The 20,184-nt window shown below is 39.6% G+C and overlaps 3 protein-coding genes across 20 annotated transcripts in view; 2 read left to right on the top strand and 1 right to left on the bottom strand.

Annotated features, from left to right (window-relative positions):
- LOC127507938 (adhesion G protein-coupled receptor E1-like) overlaps positions 1-9,131 on the bottom strand; it is a 28,952-nt gene extending 19,821 nt beyond the window's left edge. For 13 of the 18 annotated variants that reach the window (XM_051885541.1, XM_051885515.1, XM_051885497.1 and 10 more), the window contains exons 1-6: positions 8,186-8,353; positions 7,755-8,079; positions 4,822-7,515; positions 1,651-1,701; positions 1,420-1,509; positions 690-818 (exon numbers count right to left, since the gene is read on the bottom strand). In XM_051885541.1, the coding sequence (XP_051741501.1) occupies positions 690-818; positions 1,420-1,509; positions 1,651-1,701; positions 4,822-4,849 (298 nt within the window). In that variant the 5' untranslated portion in view covers positions 4,850-7,515; positions 7,755-8,079; positions 8,186-8,353. Of the gene's footprint in view, positions 1-689; positions 819-1,419; positions 1,510-1,650; positions 1,702-4,821; positions 7,516-7,754; positions 8,080-8,185; positions 8,354-9,004 lie in introns of those variants that run through there. The other 5 variants (XM_051885524.1, XM_051885506.1, XM_051885552.1 and 2 more) reach the window with 3 other exon arrangements.
- Positions 1-20,184, top strand: part of LOC127508262 (gastrula zinc finger protein XlCGF52.1-like) — a 111,172-nt gene that overhangs the window by 76,200 nt on the left and 14,788 nt on the right. Inside the window, exons 2-4 of the mRNA XM_051886032.1 lie at positions 9,706-9,873; positions 10,045-10,354; positions 10,609-12,352. Coding sequence (XP_051741992.1) covers positions 9,706-9,873; positions 10,045-10,354; positions 10,609-11,066 — 936 coding nt within the window. The 3' untranslated portion in view covers positions 11,067-12,352. The remainder of the gene's footprint in view (positions 1-9,705; positions 9,874-10,044; positions 10,355-10,608; positions 12,353-20,184) is intronic.
- Positions 1-20,184, top strand: part of LOC127508364 (zinc finger protein 37-like) — a 95,395-nt gene that overhangs the window by 64,465 nt on the left and 10,746 nt on the right. The window contains exons 2-3 of the mRNA XM_051886220.1: positions 13,137-13,312; positions 13,465-13,864. Of these exons, the coding sequence (XP_051742180.1) occupies positions 13,145-13,312; positions 13,465-13,864 (568 nt within the window). The 5' untranslated portion in view covers positions 13,137-13,144. The remainder of the gene's footprint in view (positions 1-13,136; positions 13,313-13,464; positions 13,865-20,184) is intronic.

Genomic DNA, 20,184 nt, shown 5'->3' on the forward strand with positions numbered 1-20,184 from the left:
GAGTAGTGACCTGAAGACATCTACATTGAAATATACAGTTACAGTCATAGCACCACCTGTGGGCAACAGGAAATGACATGTTTTACACTGTGATTAACTCCTCATAGAGATTTAACCAGATCAACATCATATGTTGTCAGTCTATTCTTAAGACCTTAGTGATGATAAATATCAAAGATCTTGAGTTTTCATTGGAGGGCGTGTCCGTGGCGGCCTGACAAAGTCTGATGTTTCGCCATGAAAGAAGAAGCTGTTGTAACTCTGTTAAATAATGTCCGATCTGCCCCTAACTTCACATGTGTGATGAGAATCCTGGCCTGAAGAAATCTATATGCCAATATTCATTTACAGTCATAGCGCCACCTGCTGGCAACAGGAAATATCATGCTTTACACTGTAATTCATTCCCAGGAACACATTTCAATATGCCACGAAGTACCAAACATACTAGAAACACGTTAAATCAAGCAACACTTGGCTAAGTGCTAATCTATGCGATTAACGCCACCAAACAGGAAGTTGTTGAAACTCAGGCATACGATGTCCGATCTGCTCCAAACTTCACATGTTTGATAATAGTCCTGGCCTGAAGACATCTACATGGCAATATTCAGTTACAGTCAAAGCGACCTAAAAACTGCATCTAAAATTGAGCAAATAATAGTTTGCCACGCTGTTATAATTCTCACCGATGCATTTTGACTTGTTGTTGCCGTAGTTACTGTAACCCTGGTGACACATGCAGATGTAGCTGCCTGGATAATTGTAGCAGGTGGCGTTTGTGCCGCAAACATCTGGATCTTTACACTCATCGATGTCTGTGAGAGAGAGAGAAGATGGGTGAGAGAACATTCTCTGTGCTGTTCGTGTCATTTTAAAATGGTCTAGCTTATGGGAAGATGCTTCAGGTTGTCCTGATTGTGGTCACATCAAAATGACCACATTTTAACTTTAAGTCAATTTGACCCATTCCGATTTTTGAGTTGTCGGAAACACTAGTTAACCTATGATGTTTTTCTTGAAATTTTGTGACTTTTTCTTATTTAGGTTGTGTGATTTACTATGGTTTACTCATGTTTCACGAAGTTACAAAGCAGTACGTGGCGCAAAAGCCTCATCTGTGTATTGTTTACATGCGTGTTGGCAGTGACTTTTTTACAGTTTTACATCAATAAATTGCGATCGGTTCGTGAGATCAGCCAAATTTAGTGACTACCGACTGTAATTGACTGTATACGATGCTCAATAAGCGCCAAAAAAACACGGCCATAACAGCAGTGTGGGAAGCACTTTTACATCTTAACCACTTTTCTATTTTAGTTAATACGAGTAATTTTTATTGGTTATATTATTAATTATAATTATTGATATTACTAATTATACCTGGTAGCAAATTAAACTGACAATCCTCTCTCATACCTTCACACACTCCTGTTATGGAGCTCATTCTGAACCCTTCATTACAGCTGCAGTTGTAACTTCCATCTGGATTTATAAACTGCGCACACTCTGTAAAAGAGAAGGAAACAAGGCATTACAAAGTTAGAAGACTAGATCACAACAATTACACAAATTTTACTGACATACAGACATTAAAAACGTCATTACAATCATACATTTGCAATAATTAAACCACAAGTTCATAATTACCAAGAAATTTAAATCCAATGTCAGATCCACTACATGACGGCAGAAGGAGACCTAGGAAGAGAGAAAAAAAATACTACTAGGCTAACTCATATACATATATTTTTTTTACTAATACATTAGCTATAATGCTGAACATCATTAAATGTGTACAGTGCATCCGGAAAGTATTCACAGCGCTTCACTTTTTCCACATTTTGTTATGTTACAGCCTTATTCCAATAGGGATTAAATTCATTATTTTCCTCAAAATTCTACAAACAATACTTCATAATGACAACGTGAAAGAATTTAGTTTGAAATCTTTGCAAATTTATTAAAAAAAAAAAAAAAAAAAAAAAATCATATGTACATAAATATTCACAGCCTTTGCCATGACACTCAAAATTGAGCTCATCCTGTTTCCACTGATCATCCTTGAGATGTTTCTACAACTTGACTGGAGTCCACCTGTGGTAAATTCAGTTGATTGGACATGATTTGGAAAGGCACACACCTGTCTATATAAGGTCCCACGGTTGCATGTCACAAACCAAGCCATGAAGTCCAAGGAATTGTCTGTAGACCTCCGAGACAGGATTGTATCGAGGCACAGATCTGGGGAAGGGTACAGAAAAATTTCTGCAACATTGAAGGTCCCAATGAGCACAGTGGCCTCCATCATCCGTAAATGGAAGAAGTTTGGAACCACCAGGACTCTTCCTAGAGCGGGCCACCCGGACAAACTGAGCGATCAGGGGAGAAGGGCCTCAGTCAGGGAGGTGACCAAGAACCCAATGGTCACTCTGACAGAGCTCCAGCGTTTCTCTTTGGAGAGAGGAGAACCTTCCAGAAGAACACCCATCTCTGCAGCACTGTATGGTAGAGTGGCCAGACGGAAGTCACTCCTCAGTAAAAGGCACATGACAGCCCGCCTGGGGCACTCTCAGACCATGAGAAACAAAATTCTCTGAGGTCCAGAGCGCTCTGGACCTCAGACTGGGGCGAAGGTTCATCTTCCAACAGGACAACGACAGTGGCGTAGCGGACGGGCACGCACTGCGGGGGGCCCCCGCAATAACCCAGGTTGTGCCAACAGAAGTAATCATGTATCGACGATAGCCAGAGATATTGTCAAAAGCATCAAATATTGGCAATATTAAGAGGATTTAGCATTTCCAATTAATGTAGGTCTGTTGCATTCTTCTAGCCTATTATTATTACTATTAGGTTAGGCTACTTTTATTATTAAATTAATATTGTAATAAATTTGCCCCGCAATAATTTCATAACCTGACGTTCTGTGAGGATAATAAAAGTTTAGGCTATTAGCTCATCTTTGAAAATGTTTTAAACATTTTTTTAAGTCTGTTATACAATGAATTATAGGCCTATAATTAAAATTATTAACAATCTATAATATTTCCTAACACTGACTGCAGTCATCAATGAAAATTAAGAGCTAATGGTTTAGCTCCCCAGTACCTGAGCGAGCTCCTAATTCATTATAGTCCTTCACGTCTATTGCGATCTCAGAATTCAGGCCAGCTGATAATACCTAGAATATCAAAATCAACCGCAGGCGGTAGATCCTTCTCCTATTTGGCACCTAAACTCTGGAACAATCTTCCTAGCATTGTTCGGGAAGCAGACACACTCTGTCAGTTTAAATCTAGACTAAAAACCCATTTCTTTAACCTGGCATACACATAACACATTATCAATTTATATTTTCAAATCTGTTAAAGGATTATTAGGCTGCATAAATTAGGTCAGCCGGAACCGGGAACACTTCCTATAACACCAGATGTACTCGTTACATCAGAAGAAGAATGGCATCTACGCTAATATTAGTCTTTCTGTTTATCCCGAGGTTCACCGTAGTCAACCGGATCCGGGCCGTATCCAGGTGAGACCAAGGACCTGCGCCTTGACACGACCACAACGCAGCCCTGAAGTATCAGCAGAGATTGAGTCAACTAGATCATCCACTCTGAGGGCCTCATCGACACGACAGCCACGACACAGTTCCTCAACAACCGTGATGAATACGATCCTCAATTGGATGGAACTGGAATAAATACTTTGAATGTTGCGATCCTGTCGGACTTATGATAGCTACCTGAATCGTAACAAAGCACTGTTGGCCAGAGGAGAACTGGCCCCCCGACTAAGCCTGGTTTCTCCCAAGGTTTTTTTCTCCATTTAAACACCTATTTGCCACTTGTCTGCCACCTGATGGAGTTTGGGTTCCTTGCCGCTGTCGCCTTCGGCTTGCTTAGTTGGGGACACTTGACATTTGATATTCAACAGTGCTTTGATCTGCCTGCATTGACACTATTCTTTTAAGAGCTGCTGTGCAGCCAAATAATGTACCAGTTATCAATGTAAAGCTGCTTTGACACAATCTACATTGTAAAAAGCGCTATATAAATAAAGGTGACTTGACCTGACTTGACTACTTCAAGCACCGACTTTAAAAAAAACAAGCTTTTTTACCACAAAATACTATTCTTCTCATTTGTTTCACTATATGTACGGGCCAATAATGGAATAAATTAAGACAGTTATACCCCCCTTCTTATATACCTGTATGAGGCCAGACATAAAATCTTTGATCCTCGAAGCGGCTATAATCATAAACGATCATATTTGCATAAGCTGACATGCATCTAAATTGCTTTTTGCTGCACTACTTTAAAAGGCAGATACGACAAATTCTTGTTTAAAAATCTTTAACGACAGTACGAGTCAAATTTATTTTCTGAAGTAGGCGACAGCGCTAATATTCCCTACTCCTTATATTCACGCCCTGATCTAAGGATATTCCCAATAAGAACAGAACTGAAAGTGGGATTTGATTTCGACATGAGCTTTGAAAAACGGAAAATCAGGCACGTAGGTGTGTCAGTCGGACACGCGCACTATTTCACAACCATTTCCTCATAAATATGTATCAGTCTTTACTGGCCACTGGCTTATGGATCGTTTTTGGTGCAAACCAAAGAGGAATTTCCTATGGCTCTTTGGTTTCAATGTCTAACGACAAAAATCGTCGAGCTTAAAATAATAGGCTTTGTTTACTTCCTACCGTCTCTGACACGTTTATTCCCAGCAGTTGTCCGACTGCTAATACATTTTTTACAACTTCACAAATATATTCACCACACACGTAAAGTAAAACAATTCACTCACCCAAAAGAAGTACCCATTTTAGCTCCATGTTAGGAAACACCGTAAATAGCTGCTTTAAAGTTTAAGGTTCGTGATTTATGAAAACTCCCAAAGAAAGTCCGTCTCCAGCTGACTGTTACTTCACATCCTGAAAGTCTTCAGCTCTTCAATTGTTTCTCTAGATCTCCTGTCATTTGATCCTACCACTATATAATATTAGCTCCAAGGCAGCCCAAAAAGTTATTCAGATTTCCTAAAAACTAGGAAAAATTTCCACTACGTTGTGTCGTATTTTCCTCATGTCATGACAGTTGTCCTACCTTGGCTGCTCTTCTGACTGTACTGTCAGTATGAGATATACTCCAACCACAAGGTGTCCCTCCTTTACAAACAGAACGATTCATCTTGATTTAAGAATGAGCAATAGTTGTACAAATAAACACCATGACATTTAAATGATTGAAATATTGTACACCCCTTTTATTTTGTTGTCTGGTCCTCTCAATTAGTTGTAAATGAAAGTATCACAAAATTGCTGTCTTTAACTGTAAATCCAACCTCCTCTCTCTGTGAATATATATCCATAATTATGTTATTAACAGACTCAAACTTGCTTCAATTTTGCTAAAGAAAAATGGGTAAAAGATGAAACTACAAATAAAAAAATAATAAAACACCTGGGTCAAGGCAAAGACTATAGAATAACACAAGACATGTCACTCGTATTGTTTTGAATGGGAGAAAGTGTAACGCTCAATATGGCGGAATAAGTCCCGCCTTCAAAATAAGAGCCAATCGCCGACCTGTAAAGTCATCGCGTCACTGCAGCGGCCGTTAGAAGCTCCGGTTTCTATAGAAACAGTCAGACGTGCGCCTCCGAAATGAGGCAGAAGAGACGCGCATTTAGGTCTGCGCATGCGCATTAGCTTGATCCAGCCTAAATACTGTTTTTTTTGTCATGATTTGAGCGTTTGGAAAAAAAAATTTATGAGACAGTTGTTGTCAGATTTCATTGGTGATTTCAAATATGAAATTTAATCGAAAGCTTGGCAAACAGCTTTGGAGAATTTGATGTTTCCCCATTCAAAGAGATAGGAGCTGCACTTGGATGCCCGAGAGGCGTTTCAAAGATGGCCGCCGAGTGAAATGACTTGTCTTAAAGGGACTTTGGTCAAGGTCTAGGTGAAGCTGCTGTAGCTAATTTATAATCAGAGCTGTCAAAGTTTAATGCATTCATGTTTATTACACTTACCAATGATTTCTGTTTTTTTTTTTTTTCTACAATTTCCTTAATAGTGCATATCCAGGATGTCTAACACACCTGCAGAAAGCTATCCATTAGCAGTCCCGTTCATCTCAAAGGCAGTTGCTCAGCTAGTGTATGTTACCATGGCCAAACATCTGCAATAATATTATAAAATTATTTAGGATTTAAAGTTTGCTTGCAAAAAAAAAAAAAAAAAGTCAAAATATACAGCTATTTTTGAACAGGTACTTTTTGCCCACAGAATGTGGTAGTTACAGCACCTTCCAGCAGGGACTAACTGTAAATCACATCATTGCAATTGTCCTGCTCTGTCAATCATGGCATTCCACATTCAGTTCATCCCTACTCATGACTGACATAAAATCTCAACGTGACCCTGCCTCCTACTGGCAGTAAGAGCTCAATGTACATTTTTAGGATCAGCTGAGGGATTGAACACTATGATGTTTCTGGAGCAGTTTGTTCTTTAGCGTGTTTGTTCTGGTGGGCCTGAAAACCCCCTAAATAAGCGAATCTCTCTCCGCAGATGGAGCAGCGGTAAGGTTTCTCTCCTGTATGAACTCGCTCATGGATCTTCAGCACATCTGTTCGAGCAAATGTCTTGTCACAATGTGAGCACTTGAATGGTCTTTCCCCTGTATGAATCCTCTGGTGCTTCAGTAAGTTGGTGTTTTGACGGAAACTCTTCCCACAAACGCTACACTGATACGGTCTTTCTCCAGTGTGAACTCTCTGATGGACTCTGAAATGAGCCGGATCAGAAAAGCTCTTCCCGCAGTGAAAGCACAGGTAGGGTCTCTCTCCGGAGTGCATTCTCTCGTGCCGTTTCAGCTGGGATATCTGACGGAAACGTTTGTCACAGTGCGAGCATCGATGCATTTTTTCAGAGTGTATTTTTTGGTGAGATATTAGACAAATCGGCTGCTTAAACGTTTTCCCACATTCACTGCACTGATACGGCCTCTCGCTGGCGTGCGAACGCATGTGTGTCTTGAAATGGGAGCCATCTCTGAATCTTTTCTCGCAGTGAGTGCACTTGTACGGCTTTTCGCCCGTGTGGATTCGCTTGTGAACAATAAGAGATTGTTTCGTGCTGAAGTTCTTGTCGCACTCGCTGCAGTGGAAGGGCTTTTCGCCAGTGTGCGTCTTCATGTGAATCTTCAGATTGCCAGAAGTGAAAGCAACCTTCCCGCACTGTTCGCAGCGAAACTCCTTCTTCACACTGTGCTCTTTTGAATGAAGTCTCCTCTCTTCTAAGGTAGGAAAGCTGCTGCCGCATCTCTTGCAAGTGAAGTCTTTCTTTTCTGTGTGTTTTCTCTCATGTCTCGCTAAATGTCCCTGTCTTCTGAATGTTTTCCCACAGGTGACACAGGAAAAACTCTTGGCCGTCGGCTGATCTTTTGATGTTGAGGCTGTTTCTTCATCAGAAGATAAACCGCCGTTCTCATCTGAAAAGAAAAAAATGTCTCAAAGTTACAAACACATGAAGACACTAGGGGTGTAACGGTTTTCCGTAAGAAGAAAAAAAAAAAAATCACCACCCAACTTAACATACAAGCCATAAACCATGTGGACTTGCAATAAATTATGATGGAGAACATCTACAACTTTAATTTGTAAACCACGTAAAAACATTACTTGATAAGGTAGACAGAATAAAATGTTAAACGAGGAAACATACTCATACCTGAGGGAATAAAGTCATCATCATCACAATGATCATCGTTATCATTGTTGCTATTATCATCGCTCTGTACTTTCTCTTTCTCTGCAGTGGTTTCTTCTCTTGTCTCCTTTGAATTCTTGCAGTCCACCAGTTTGATGGAGCACACCTTCATCGGCTTCTGGTGTTCTCCAGCGTTACAGTCAGACCCCAGAGACTCTGTGGAGGTTTGATCAGCGGATCCATGGCTGTCACACACGCTCTCCTGAGCGTCAGTATAACAGAGTAAACTGAGGCTGAGATCTGATTCCTGTGTGGATCTCTGATCTCTGACGCTCCAGACTGAATCCTGAGAGTGCAAAACACAAATCTGTCACCGTGCTTAGAAATCGACTAAAAGACCAATTTTCACTGGATAAACAAACAGTGATTGAAGTGAAGTGAGCCGCTCAAACCTCTCTGTTGGGTTTGTCTCCTCTTTCTCTCAGCTTTGCCTCCAGTGACGCCACCTCTTTCTTCAGCTGACAGATTTCACTGATGAAATCCTCAATATCCAGCATGGACAGATCAGTTCCTACTGATTTACAGCAGATCACATCCATCTGCGCTTTCATGCTCAACATCTGAACACAAACACATCATCGTTATTATTATTACAAAATGCATTTATAATCAATAATCAAACTCAAAATTGTTTACGCTTATGAATGAGAGCAGAACTGACCTATATGACTTTTGATTTCAGAGAAAATGCAGAAAGGTTACGCGTTTATGTTTAATTTTATTTTTGAGCATGAATATTTTTAGATATTGTATAATACATAATCACACGTACGTCTGCAAGATTTCTGCTAGAGATCACTTCATCTGGAAAGAATCTGCTGTTTGCAAACATCCGATAGACGTCTTTAAGATGTCAGTTTTACATACACTCCAAATCATAAACATAAAGACATTTTCTAGACGTCTATTTGACATCTGAGAGGAAACGTCCTATAGATGTATTGCAAATGAGCAAAATACGTCTTCCAGATGTAAACACGCACATCAAATAGACGTCTCCGAGATGTACGTGTGCTATCATTATGCTGTCGTCGCTACAAAACTCGGTAAAAACAACGCGATACGGCGAGAGAAAAAAAAAATCTTCATTTACGACCATCAAAACCCTACACAAAATCAACCATTTCATAAACACATATATAAACCCAAGTAAACCTCCATATATATATATATATATGTAATAAATGGTGTAAAACACATTTAATACGCACCGGCTGAGTGTTCAAACTGTAAGCTCTTCTTTCTTTCGTTCTGGTTTGTTTTACTGGCGGACTGAAGAGCGCCATAGCGCCTCCTACTGCGCTGGAGTAACAGACAGACAGCTGAGGGAGGAACGAGTTCATACAGAAATGAATGTAAATACATCCTAGTTTGAGGTCGTACTGTAGGAGGCGCTATGACGCTCTAGTCCACTGGTAAAAACACTGAAGAAGGTTGGAGTGCTGAGAAGGTGTGTTTTAGTAAATTTATTTATTTGTACATGCACTATATATGCCTTATAGTGTTTTGATGACTTTAAATAGAGCTTTTTCTCGCAGTATCTCGCTGCTTATCAAAAATTAGCCATGGCTTTACTACAGTAAACGTAACAACTATGTTATTTAATAAAATCACAGTAGCCAAATTTGCTATTTGTGTACTACAGTGTCTAATTTCTATCATGCTAAAGGTGGTATATAGGTTAGTATTCCTGTTCAACGCTAGTTAATGATGCAAAACACATTTATATTTATATCTTAAATAATATTTCTCTTTATTTTCAGAAATTGAAGTCATTTGCTTATTGTCTTTTATATATTAACAGATCTGTTCTGTGTAGTTCTGCACACATTCATAATCGTAAAAATAAAGATGAGTTTGATCAGTTATTTATAAACGCGTCTTTTAGTAATGGTGATGTGTTTGTGTTCAGATGTTGACCATGAAAGCGCAGATGGATGTGATCTGCTGTAAATCAGTAGGAACTGATCTGTCCATGCTGGATATTGAGGATTTCATCAGTGAAATCTGTCAGCTGAAGAAAGAGGTGGCGTCACTGGAGGCAAAGCTGAGAGAAAGAGGAGACAAACCCAACAGAGAGGTTTGAGCGGCTCGTTTCATCCTTCAGATCAATCAAACCAAAGTTTTGTTAGCTTCTCACTTCTTATGCACATCTCAAATTAAACCAGCAGCAAAATATGCTTAAAAAATCTCCAATATAATGAGTAATGAGTCTAATATCAACAGGTTGTTGTTTATTTGTGTTTGTCAGGATCTGGAGAAGGTTTCAGTGTGTGTGACTGACGGGACAGAAGCTCAGGATTCAGTCTGGAGATCCAGAGACACACAGGACTCAGAGCTCAGCCTCACTTTACTGTGTTATACTGACGCTCAGGATCATGGATCCGCTGATCAAACCTCTGACTGTAACGCTGGAGAACAGCAGATGCTGCAGACGCCGCTGAAGATGTGCTCCGTCAAACTGGTGGACTGCAGGAACCTGATAGAGAGCAGAGGAGAAAAAACCACAGCAGAGGAACAACAACAGAGCCATGAGGAGGATGATGACTTTGTTCCTTCAGGTTTGTTTCTTCCTTTCATGATCTTTTGTTGTTTTTCATGACACTTGAATGTCATTCATTGGTCATTCAGCAGAGAGTCTGTAGGATCAGGTTCATATTGGCTGCTGGTCTCTGATGCTCCTGATCAGGTTTAACAGCAGGTATTTGGGAACATAGTGGCAATTAAAAATTTTCAGGATGATTTTGCGGCCATTTTGTATGTATGATACATGAATGGTACACTAACATTGTAATAACTATTTTTTTCCTTTCAGATGATAACAGTGTTTCATCTTCTGATGGAGATGAAGAAACGGCTTCAGCATCAAAAGATCAGCCGAGGTCCAAGAGTTTTTCCTGCGTCACCTGTGGGAAAACATTGAGTTCACAGGGACATTTAGTGAGACATGAGAGAAAACACACAGAACAGAAAGACTTCACCTGCAAGATATGCAACATCAGCTTTCCTACCTTAGAAGAGAGGAGACTTCATACAAAAGAGCACAGCGTGAAGAAGGAGTTTCACTGCGAACAGTGCGGGAAGGATTTTTTCATTTCTAAGTGCCTAAAAGCTCATATGAAGACACATAGTGAAAGGACTTTCCACTGCAGCGAGTGCAACAAGTATTTTATCACTAAATGGAATTTATTGCTCATAAGCGAATCCACACGGGTGAAAGGCCGTACAAGTGCCCTCACTGCGAGAAGAGTTACAAACACATATCCCATCTGAAGACCCATGTGCGTGTTCACACCAATGAGAAGCCATACAAGTGCAGTGAATGTGGGAAAACCTTTAAGGATTTACGTTCTCTGAGGCCACACCAAAGATTGCACTCTGAGAAGCTGTATCAGTGCAAACACTGTGATAAACGTTTCCATAATAAATTTTCCCACATGAGAGGACTCACACCGGAGAGAAACCATACCTGTGCTCCTCCTGCGGGAAGAGCTTTTCCAATCCAATGTCTTTCAGAGTTCATCAGAGGCTCCACACGGGAGAAAGACCGTATCGCTGTAGCGATTGTGGGAAGAGTTTCATACATCACAGTAACTTGGTGATGCATCAGAGATCACATACAGGAGAAAGACCGTTCAAATGCTTATATTGTGGTATGACATTTGTTGCATCGCATGTCCTGAAGATCCATGAGCGACAGCATACAGGAGAGAAACCGTACCGCTGCTCCATCTGCGGCAAGAAATTCGCTCAATTAGCAGGTTTGCAGACCCACCGGAAAAATCACGCTGAAGAACAAACTGCTCTGAAATCACCATAGTGTTTTTTCACAGCTCAATCTGGACTCATTCAGCTCATCCTAAAACTGTAGTTGAGCTCTTTCTGCCAGTAGGGGGCAGTGTCGCATTGAGCTTTCATGTGGATTAGAAGTAGAGATGGATAGTCAATGCTGTGATTGCAGTGTGTGACAGAGCAGGACAAAGATTTCATCTTGAGGTTGACAACTTGAACTATTAAAAATAATATAGTATCGCATTTGGGGCGAGTTTCAAAGCCTCCCCTTTTTTTTGTGGCAAACTTCACTTTAATGTACAGGTCTGATATAGTTTTAAAATATACTTTGGTGTATTTAGATTATTGATCTCATGTGAACACACAAAACTCAGCCACAGCTTCTCTTAGCAGTAATTTACTGAAAAATAAATAAATAAACGACGGTTTGAGGGCAAGAAATGACCTTTATTGCCCACAGTTTATGCTACAACTGAACTGATTCGGAAATGCAATAAAACACAACATGGTAAAATCATAATGGTGCACTTAGCAATTACAGAAATAACAGCTAAAAACTTAATTTTCATCGCCTTCATAATTTTAATTAATTTATACGAATAAAAAAAAAACATGAAAAGTCGCTGGTTTGGAAATCAACGGTATTTTTGAATGAGTAAAAGACGGCGAAGGTTTGGTGTTACGGTTACGGGAACCTGTAGGAGGCGCTGTGACGCTCTTCATTCGCCGGTAAATCCACTGAAGAAAGAGCGAATCCTGAGACTGAGGTAATGTATTTTAATTGTTTATGTGATTGTTGATTTTCTGTCTGTAGTGTATTGAGTTTAAATGAAGCGTTTCACCGCTGTTTATCCCTAAAAAAACGAATTAACAATGATTTTAGTACACCTGAAGTAAACACATTTACCATTGTTTAGTACAGCAACCGCGTTTTAACTGTGATATTTGTGGTAATACCATAATTAGCACGTTGTTTAATTATTAATGCTGGACACTTAAAGGACGACTACAAATATCACAATTTAATTTATTAAATCTGAGTTTATTAATAATCATATCAGATCTTCTAATAAACAAACGCGCCTAAATATGAAATTAGCATTTCTGACTATTCTTAGATAGTGAAGTAATTTATTTTATGTTTTTGTAGTTCTGCTGTCTTTTTGAGTTTGATGAATCCAATAAACGCGTCTTTAGAAGGAGCGTTTCTTAATCCATCAGACTCCTAAACATAAACATGCCTTCATTTAATAAATATATTGCAGTCTTTGGAGCTGACTGATTTATATTTCACCGCTGGTTGTATTCTGTATATAACAAATAAACATCTTGAATCTTTTAGTAATCACGATGACATTAAAGAAACTAAACTTAAACGCACCTAAGCACATGTAAATGTATATCGGAAATGAATATTTCTCAATATTCTCAGAAATTACAATCATTTTCTTCATTCTGTGTAGTTCTGCTCTGGTTCATAATTGTAAACAATCATTTTGAGTTTGATCAATTGATTATAAATGCAACTTTTTGTAATATGATGATGTGTTTGTGTTCAGATGTTGAGCATGAAAGCGCAGATGGATGTGATCTGCTGTAAATCAGTAGGAACTGATCTGTCCATGCTGGATATTGAGGATTTCATCAGTGAAATCTGTCAGCTGAAGAAAGAGGTGGCGTCACTGGAGGCAAAGCTGAGAGAAAGAGGAGACAAACCCAACAGAGAGGTTTGAGCGGCTCGTTTCATCCTTCAGATCAATCAAACCAAAGTTTTGTTAGCTTCTCACTTCTTATGCACATCTCAAATTAAACCAACAGCAAAATATGCTAATCTAATCACCAATATAACCACTAGTTGTTGTTTATTTGTGTTTGTCAGGATCTGGAGAAGGTTTCAGTGTGTGTGACTGACGGGACAGAAGCTCAGGATTCAGTCTGGAGATCCAGAGACACACAGGACTCAGAGCTCAGCCTCACTTTACTGTGTTATACTGACGCTCAGGATCATGGATCCGCTGATCAAACCTCTGACTGTAACGCTGGAGAACAGCAGATGCTGCAGACGCCGCTGAAGATGTGCTCCGTCAAACTGGTGGACTGCAGGAACCTGATAGAGAGCAGAGGAGAAAAAACCACAGCAGAGGAACAACAACAGAGACATGAGGAGGAGGAGGATGGTTTTAATAAGGATGATGAAGGGAATGATGAGGATGATGGGAATGTTGAGGATAATGATGGGAATGAGTATGGGAATGATGATGATGACTTCATTCCTTCAGGTATGTTTCTTCTTGGCAAATGATTGGGGGGGATTTATTTCCTAAATCAGCGGGTGCAGACATTAGTTACTGTGAACCGACGTGTTGAAAACACTGTATCATGAGCTGCATCACAACATTTTTCAGCCCTAGAAATTATAGACAAATGTAACCCGTGCTGGCAAAATGAGTCGGCATGCGCAGGCTAAGTTCGAGCTACAGGCAAAACAAGTGAAAAATGTAAATTTCGGTAAAAAGGTTTTCACAAAAATGAGTTCATTAAGTCTTCGTCTAGCGATCCTAATGCTCCAAATAGCAATTAAACATCTAAAAGTATCTTTATTTGTACATTTTCTGAGAGCCGTACCTTTCCTTCATCCATGAAGAATGTTGTTTTTCTCTGCTCGCTTCTCAGCGACAAATTCAAATTCATGCTGATGTAAACAAAACAATCTTACCCGTGCTGACCGACAGATCCGAATCGCACACACACAAGGACGCCGCGATCCCGATATACACAGAATTACAGTATTTCAAAGTATCTGTCTTGGCAAGCATTCACGCAAACATTATCTGTTATGTCTTAAGTGAACGTTTGGTTAACTGTTCGGGGGAAAAAATCTGATGTGTAATATTATATTAGATATGTGTGATACAGTAGGTCTTACTATATAGGCTGGCCTGTTTCATTAATGTTAATCAAACAATTGTGGAATCATGGAAAAAAAAAAGTTGAATATATACATTTATTTCCTATAGATATGGATTTGTGCCAAATTTGGTGGTATTATCAGGGATTTTAAGGTGTGTTTGCTGGTGATTTTGTTTTGAAATCTTCAGAAAACTTTTAGTCGATTTTTCTCAAAACTGACTTTGCTGACTATATCGACTTCAAACAGCTGTAGCTCCGTCATATTTTGTTGGATTCTAACAAATCATAGGGATATTAATAGGGAATGTTAAAATGTGAAAATAACAATAAGTCATTTTTAAAATTTGTTCATTGCGACTCATTTTGCCAGCACGGGTCACAAATATAGATGGATATTATAACATTTTATATGATGATAAGTAAATGATTCATTAGGTCTCTTTGTGTTCATTTTAAGTTTTTTTAAGTTTTAAGTAACATTTTAGTGCCATTTTGCTCTTTTCAGATGAGAATGGCAGTTCAGCTTCTTATGAAGAAATAACCTCAACATCAAAAGATCAGCTGAAGGTCAAGAGATTTTCCTGCGTCACCTGTGGGAAAACATTGAGTTCACAGGGTTATTTAGTGAGACATGAGAGAAAACACACAGAACAGAAAGACTTCACCTGCAAGATATGTGACATCAGCTTTCCTACCTTAGAAGAGAGGAAACTTCATACAAAAGAGCACAGCGTGAAGAAGGAGTTTCGCTGTGAACAGTGCGGGAAGGATTTTTTCACCACTCTTTATACTATGAGAGCTCACATGAAGACACACACTAGTGAAAAGCCTTTCCACTGCAGCGAATGTGACAAGAATTATAGCAGCAAAGGGAATCTTGATTCTCATATGAGAATCCACACGGGTGAAAAGCCGTACAAGTGCCCTCACTGCGAGAAGAGCTTCAACCACAAACCCTCTCTGAAGGCCCATGTGCGTGTTCACACCAATGAGAGGCCGTATCAGTGCAGCGAATGTGGGAAAACCTTTAAGGACTCAAGTTCTCTGAGGTCACACCAAAAAATACACTCTGAGGAGAAACAGTATCAGTGTTCACACTGTGATAAACGATTCCGTCACAAATCTTATTTGATTTATCATGAGAGGATTCACACTGGAGAGAAACCATACCTGTGCTCCTACTGCGGGAAGAGCTTTTCTAATCAGGGTCAATACAGGGTCCATCAGAGAGTTCACACTGGAGAAAGACCATATCACTGCAGCGTTTGTGGGAAGAGTTTCAAGCAAAACATTAAATTAGCCATGCATCAGAGGATTCATACAGGAGAAAGACCATTCAAGTGTTCTCAGTGTGACAAGACATTTGCTCGATTAGACATCCTGAAGACTCATGAGCGAGTTCATACAGGAGAGAAACCTTACCGCTGCTCCATCTGCGGAGAGAGATTCGCTTATTTAGGTAGTTTTCAGACCCACCAGAAGAAACACGCTAAAGAACAAACTGCTCCAGAATCATCATAGTGACCTTTCATCAGTAAAAAAAACTTGCCACATCTGTAAAATATGGCAGCACCACATCAGAACAAGAAACTAACTTCCCTTCACCTGCATTAAAGGTTTAATTCACCCAAAAATGTAAATTTCTGTCATTAATTACTCACCCTCATGTTGTTCCACACCTGTTAGACCTTCGTTCATCTTCAGAACACATATTGAGATATTTTTGATGAAATCCGAGAGGTATATGACTCGTCCATAGACAGCTATATAATCAACACTTTCAAGTTCCAGAAAGTTCTAAAGACATCGTTAAAACAGTCACATGACTGCAGTGGTTTAACCTTAATGTTATGAAGAGACGAGAATACTTTCGTGTGCAGAAACAAAACAAAAATAACGACTTTATTCAACAATCTCTTCTCTTCTGCATAGATGCAAACTCCTCACCTTTCAGTAAGAACTCACCTTTTTGAGATCAAAATAGGTATACAGGTGCATCTCAATAAATTAGAATGTCGTGGAAAAGTTCATTTATTTCAGTAATTCAGTAATTCAGTTATTTCAGTAAAATAAATTCAATGCACACAGACTGAAGTACTTTAAGTCTTTGGTTCTTTTAATTGTGATGATTTTGGCTCACATTTAAAGGGTTAGTTCACCCAAAAATGAAAATTCTGTCATTTATTACTCACCCTCATGTCGTTCCACACCCGTAAGACCTTCATTCATCTTCGGAACACAAATTATGATATTTTTGATGAAATCCGATGGCTCAGTGAGGCCTCCATAGCCAGCCTAGCCATGACACTTCCTCTCTCAAGATCCATTAATGTACTAAAAACATATTTAAATCAGTTCATGTGAGTACAGTGGTTCAATATTAATATTATAAAGCGACGAGAATATTTTTGGTGCGCCAAAAAAAACGAAATAACGACTTATATAGTGATGGCCGATTTAAAAACACTGCTTCAGGAAGCTTCGGAGCGTTATGAATCAGCGTGTCGAATCAGCGGTTCGTGGCGCCAAAGTCACGTGATTTCAGCAGTTTGGCAGTTTGACACGTGATCATGATTCGACACAGAAGAAATTATAACACTCCGAAGCTTCCTGAAGCAGTGTTTTGAAATCGGCCATCACTATATAAGTCGTTATTCTATATAAGTCCACTGTACTCACATGAACTGATTTAAATATGTTAGTTAGTACATTGTTACATGTACATTGTTAATGTACATGTTAGTACATTAATGGATCTTGAGAGAGGAAATGTCATTGCTCCCTATGGAGGCCTCACTGAGCCATCGGATTTCAACAAAAATATCTTAATTTGCGTTCCGAAGTTGAACGAAGGTCTTATGGGTGTGGAACGGCATGAGGGTGAGTAATAAATGACATTTTCATTTTTGGGTGAACTAACCCTTTAACAAAAGCCCACCAATTCACTATCTCAATAAATTAGAATACTTCATAAGATCAATAAAAAAAGGATATTTTAATCAGAAATGTCAGGCTTCTGAAAAGTATGTTCATTTCTATGCACTCAATACTTAGTTGGGGCTCCTTTTGCATGAATTACTGCAGCAATGCGGCGTGGCATGGAGGCGATAAGCCTGTGGCACTGCTCAGGTGTTATAAGAGCCCAGGTTGCTTTGATAGCAGCCTTCAGGTCATCTGCATTGTTGGGTCTGGTGTCTCTCATCTTCCTCTTGACAATACCCCATAGATTCTCTGTGGGGTTCAGGTCAGGCGAGTTTGCTGGCCAATCAAGCACAGTAACACCATGGTCATTGAACCAGCTTTTGGTACCTTTGGCAGTGTGGCCAGGTGCCAAATCCTGCTGGAAAATGAAATCAGCATCTCCATAAAGCTTGTCAGCAGAAGCATGTCAAGCATGAAGTGCTCTAAAATGTCCTGGTAGATGGCTGCGTTGACTGGACTTCAGAAAACATGGTTTCTGTGCCTCTCCACTCTTCCTCCAGACTCTGGGACCTTGATTTCCAAATGAAATGCAAAATTTACTTTTATCTGAAAAGAGCACTTTGGACCACTGAGCAACAGTCCAGTTCTTTTTCTCCTTAGCCCAGGTAAGACGCTTCTGACGTTGTCTTTGGTTCAGAAGTGGCTTGTTGTGACAGTTGTAGCCCATTTGCTGAAGACGTCTGTGTGTGGTGGCTCTTGATGCACTGGCTCCAGCTTCAGTCCACTCCTTTTGAAGCTCTCCTAAGTTCTTAAATCGGCTTCGCCTGACAATCTTCTTAAGCCTGCGGTCATTCCTTTCACTTGTACACCTTTTCTACCACACTTTTTCCTTCCAGTCAACTTTCCATGAATATGCTTTGGCACAGCACTCTGCGAACAGCCAGCTCTTTCAGCAGTGACCTTCTGTGGCTTACCCTCATTGTAGAGGGTCTTGATGATCGTCTTCTGGACAACTGTCAAGTCAGCAGACTTCCCCATGACTGCTGTTGGGATTACTGACCTAAACCCAGTATTTATACCCTGAGAATGGTCATTTAATAGAACTTGAAATTAAATATTCTAATAATTTGAGATACAGATTTTTTTATTTTGATGCGCAGCAAGCTGTAATCATCAAAATGAAATCAAAAAAGTCTGGAAATATTTTACTTTATGTCTAATATATCTAGAATATACTTAAGTTTTAATTTTTGAATTAAATTACAGAAAAAAAAAAAAACTTTTTCATGATATTCTAATTTATCGAGATGCACCTGTATATAGACATACCCATTATACGTCTATAATGGGTAATATTTTATGTATTTGAGGTCTGAGATGTGACGAAATTCATGTCACACGCACTGTACCCGGACTAGGGTGACCACCCGTCCCGCATTTTGCGGGACAGTCCCGAAATTGGGAGCTTTGTCCCACTTCCCGCAAGACTTAAGTAGTGTCCCGCACTTCATTTATGTCTGTATTATAATTTTTTTCATCCCTGAGATTACAATACCACAGTAAGAAATAAAAACTGTGACTGGCATTTAAAGGGATAGTTCCCCCGAAAATGCAAATTTGATGTTTATCTGCTTACCCCCAGCGCATCCAAGATGTAGGTGACTTTGTTTCTTCAGTAGAACACAAATGATGATTTTTAACTCCAACTGTTGCGGTCTGTCAGTCAAATAATGCATGTCAATGGGAACTCCATCTATAAGAGTCAAAAAAACAAGCACAGACAAATCCAAATTAAACCCTGCGGCTCGTGACAACACATTGATGTCCTAAGACACGACACGATCAGTTTGTGTGAGAAACCGAACAGTATTTATATAATTTCTCACCTAAAACACCACTAAGTCCAACTGCGTTGCGCATCCGGTTGGTGAGGTCTGAACGCGCTCTGACAACAGAAGTGATGTCTCACACTCATTTGAATTATAAGCATGAGACATCACTTCCGTCATCTGTGATTATAGTGCAGTCTTGACACAAATTAATTCGTTATGATAAATGTATCACTTATTATTGTAAAACTGTGGTGAAGCATCGATGCTTGGGTTTTAAATTTTGGTGTGGCCAATCAGATGTCAGGGGTGTCCAGTGCCACCCAGACACCCCTCGCTCCGCTACTGGGCACAAAAGATTCCCAGAAATTACCCAAATAATTTCTACTTAATGTTCAGATCAGTGTCTCTAGCTTTCATCAGGTACATTGATCTCATGTGAAAACACAAAACTCGGCCAGTTTTAGTAGTTATTAAAATCTTAAGGGAAAACATGGCGATACTGGGAAAGAAATGACCGTTATTTTCCTTAGTTCATTTGAGCTGAACTGATTCATAAATGCAGTAAAACACGACACGTACGATAAAGTTACACTTGGAAATAAATAATGGTGGAGTGAGCGTGACAAGTACAAAAATAACAGCTAAAAACTTCTCATCACCACCTCATTTGAGTTTAAAAAAAACAATCGTGTCGTTTAGGTTGTTGTAGCTGACGGTTATTTTCACATTCGTAGCTACAACTCTGGAGTTCAAGGTTATTTTTGATTTAGAAAAAGACGGAGAAAGTTTGCTGTGAGCGGGTGTTATCCTGTAGGAGGCGCTCTGACGCTCTTCAGTCCGCCGGTAAAATCAAGAAGAAAGAACGAAGCTGCTGCACTGAGGTGTGTATTTGAACTGTTTATGTGACTTTAGTGTTTTAAAGAGCTTAAATGAAG

The sequence above is a fragment of the Ctenopharyngodon idella genome, chromosome 1 (assembly GCF_019924925.1).
Source record: "Ctenopharyngodon idella isolate HZGC_01 chromosome 1, HZGC01, whole genome shotgun sequence".
Lineage (NCBI taxonomy): Eukaryota > Metazoa > Chordata > Actinopteri > Cypriniformes > Xenocyprididae > Ctenopharyngodon > Ctenopharyngodon idella.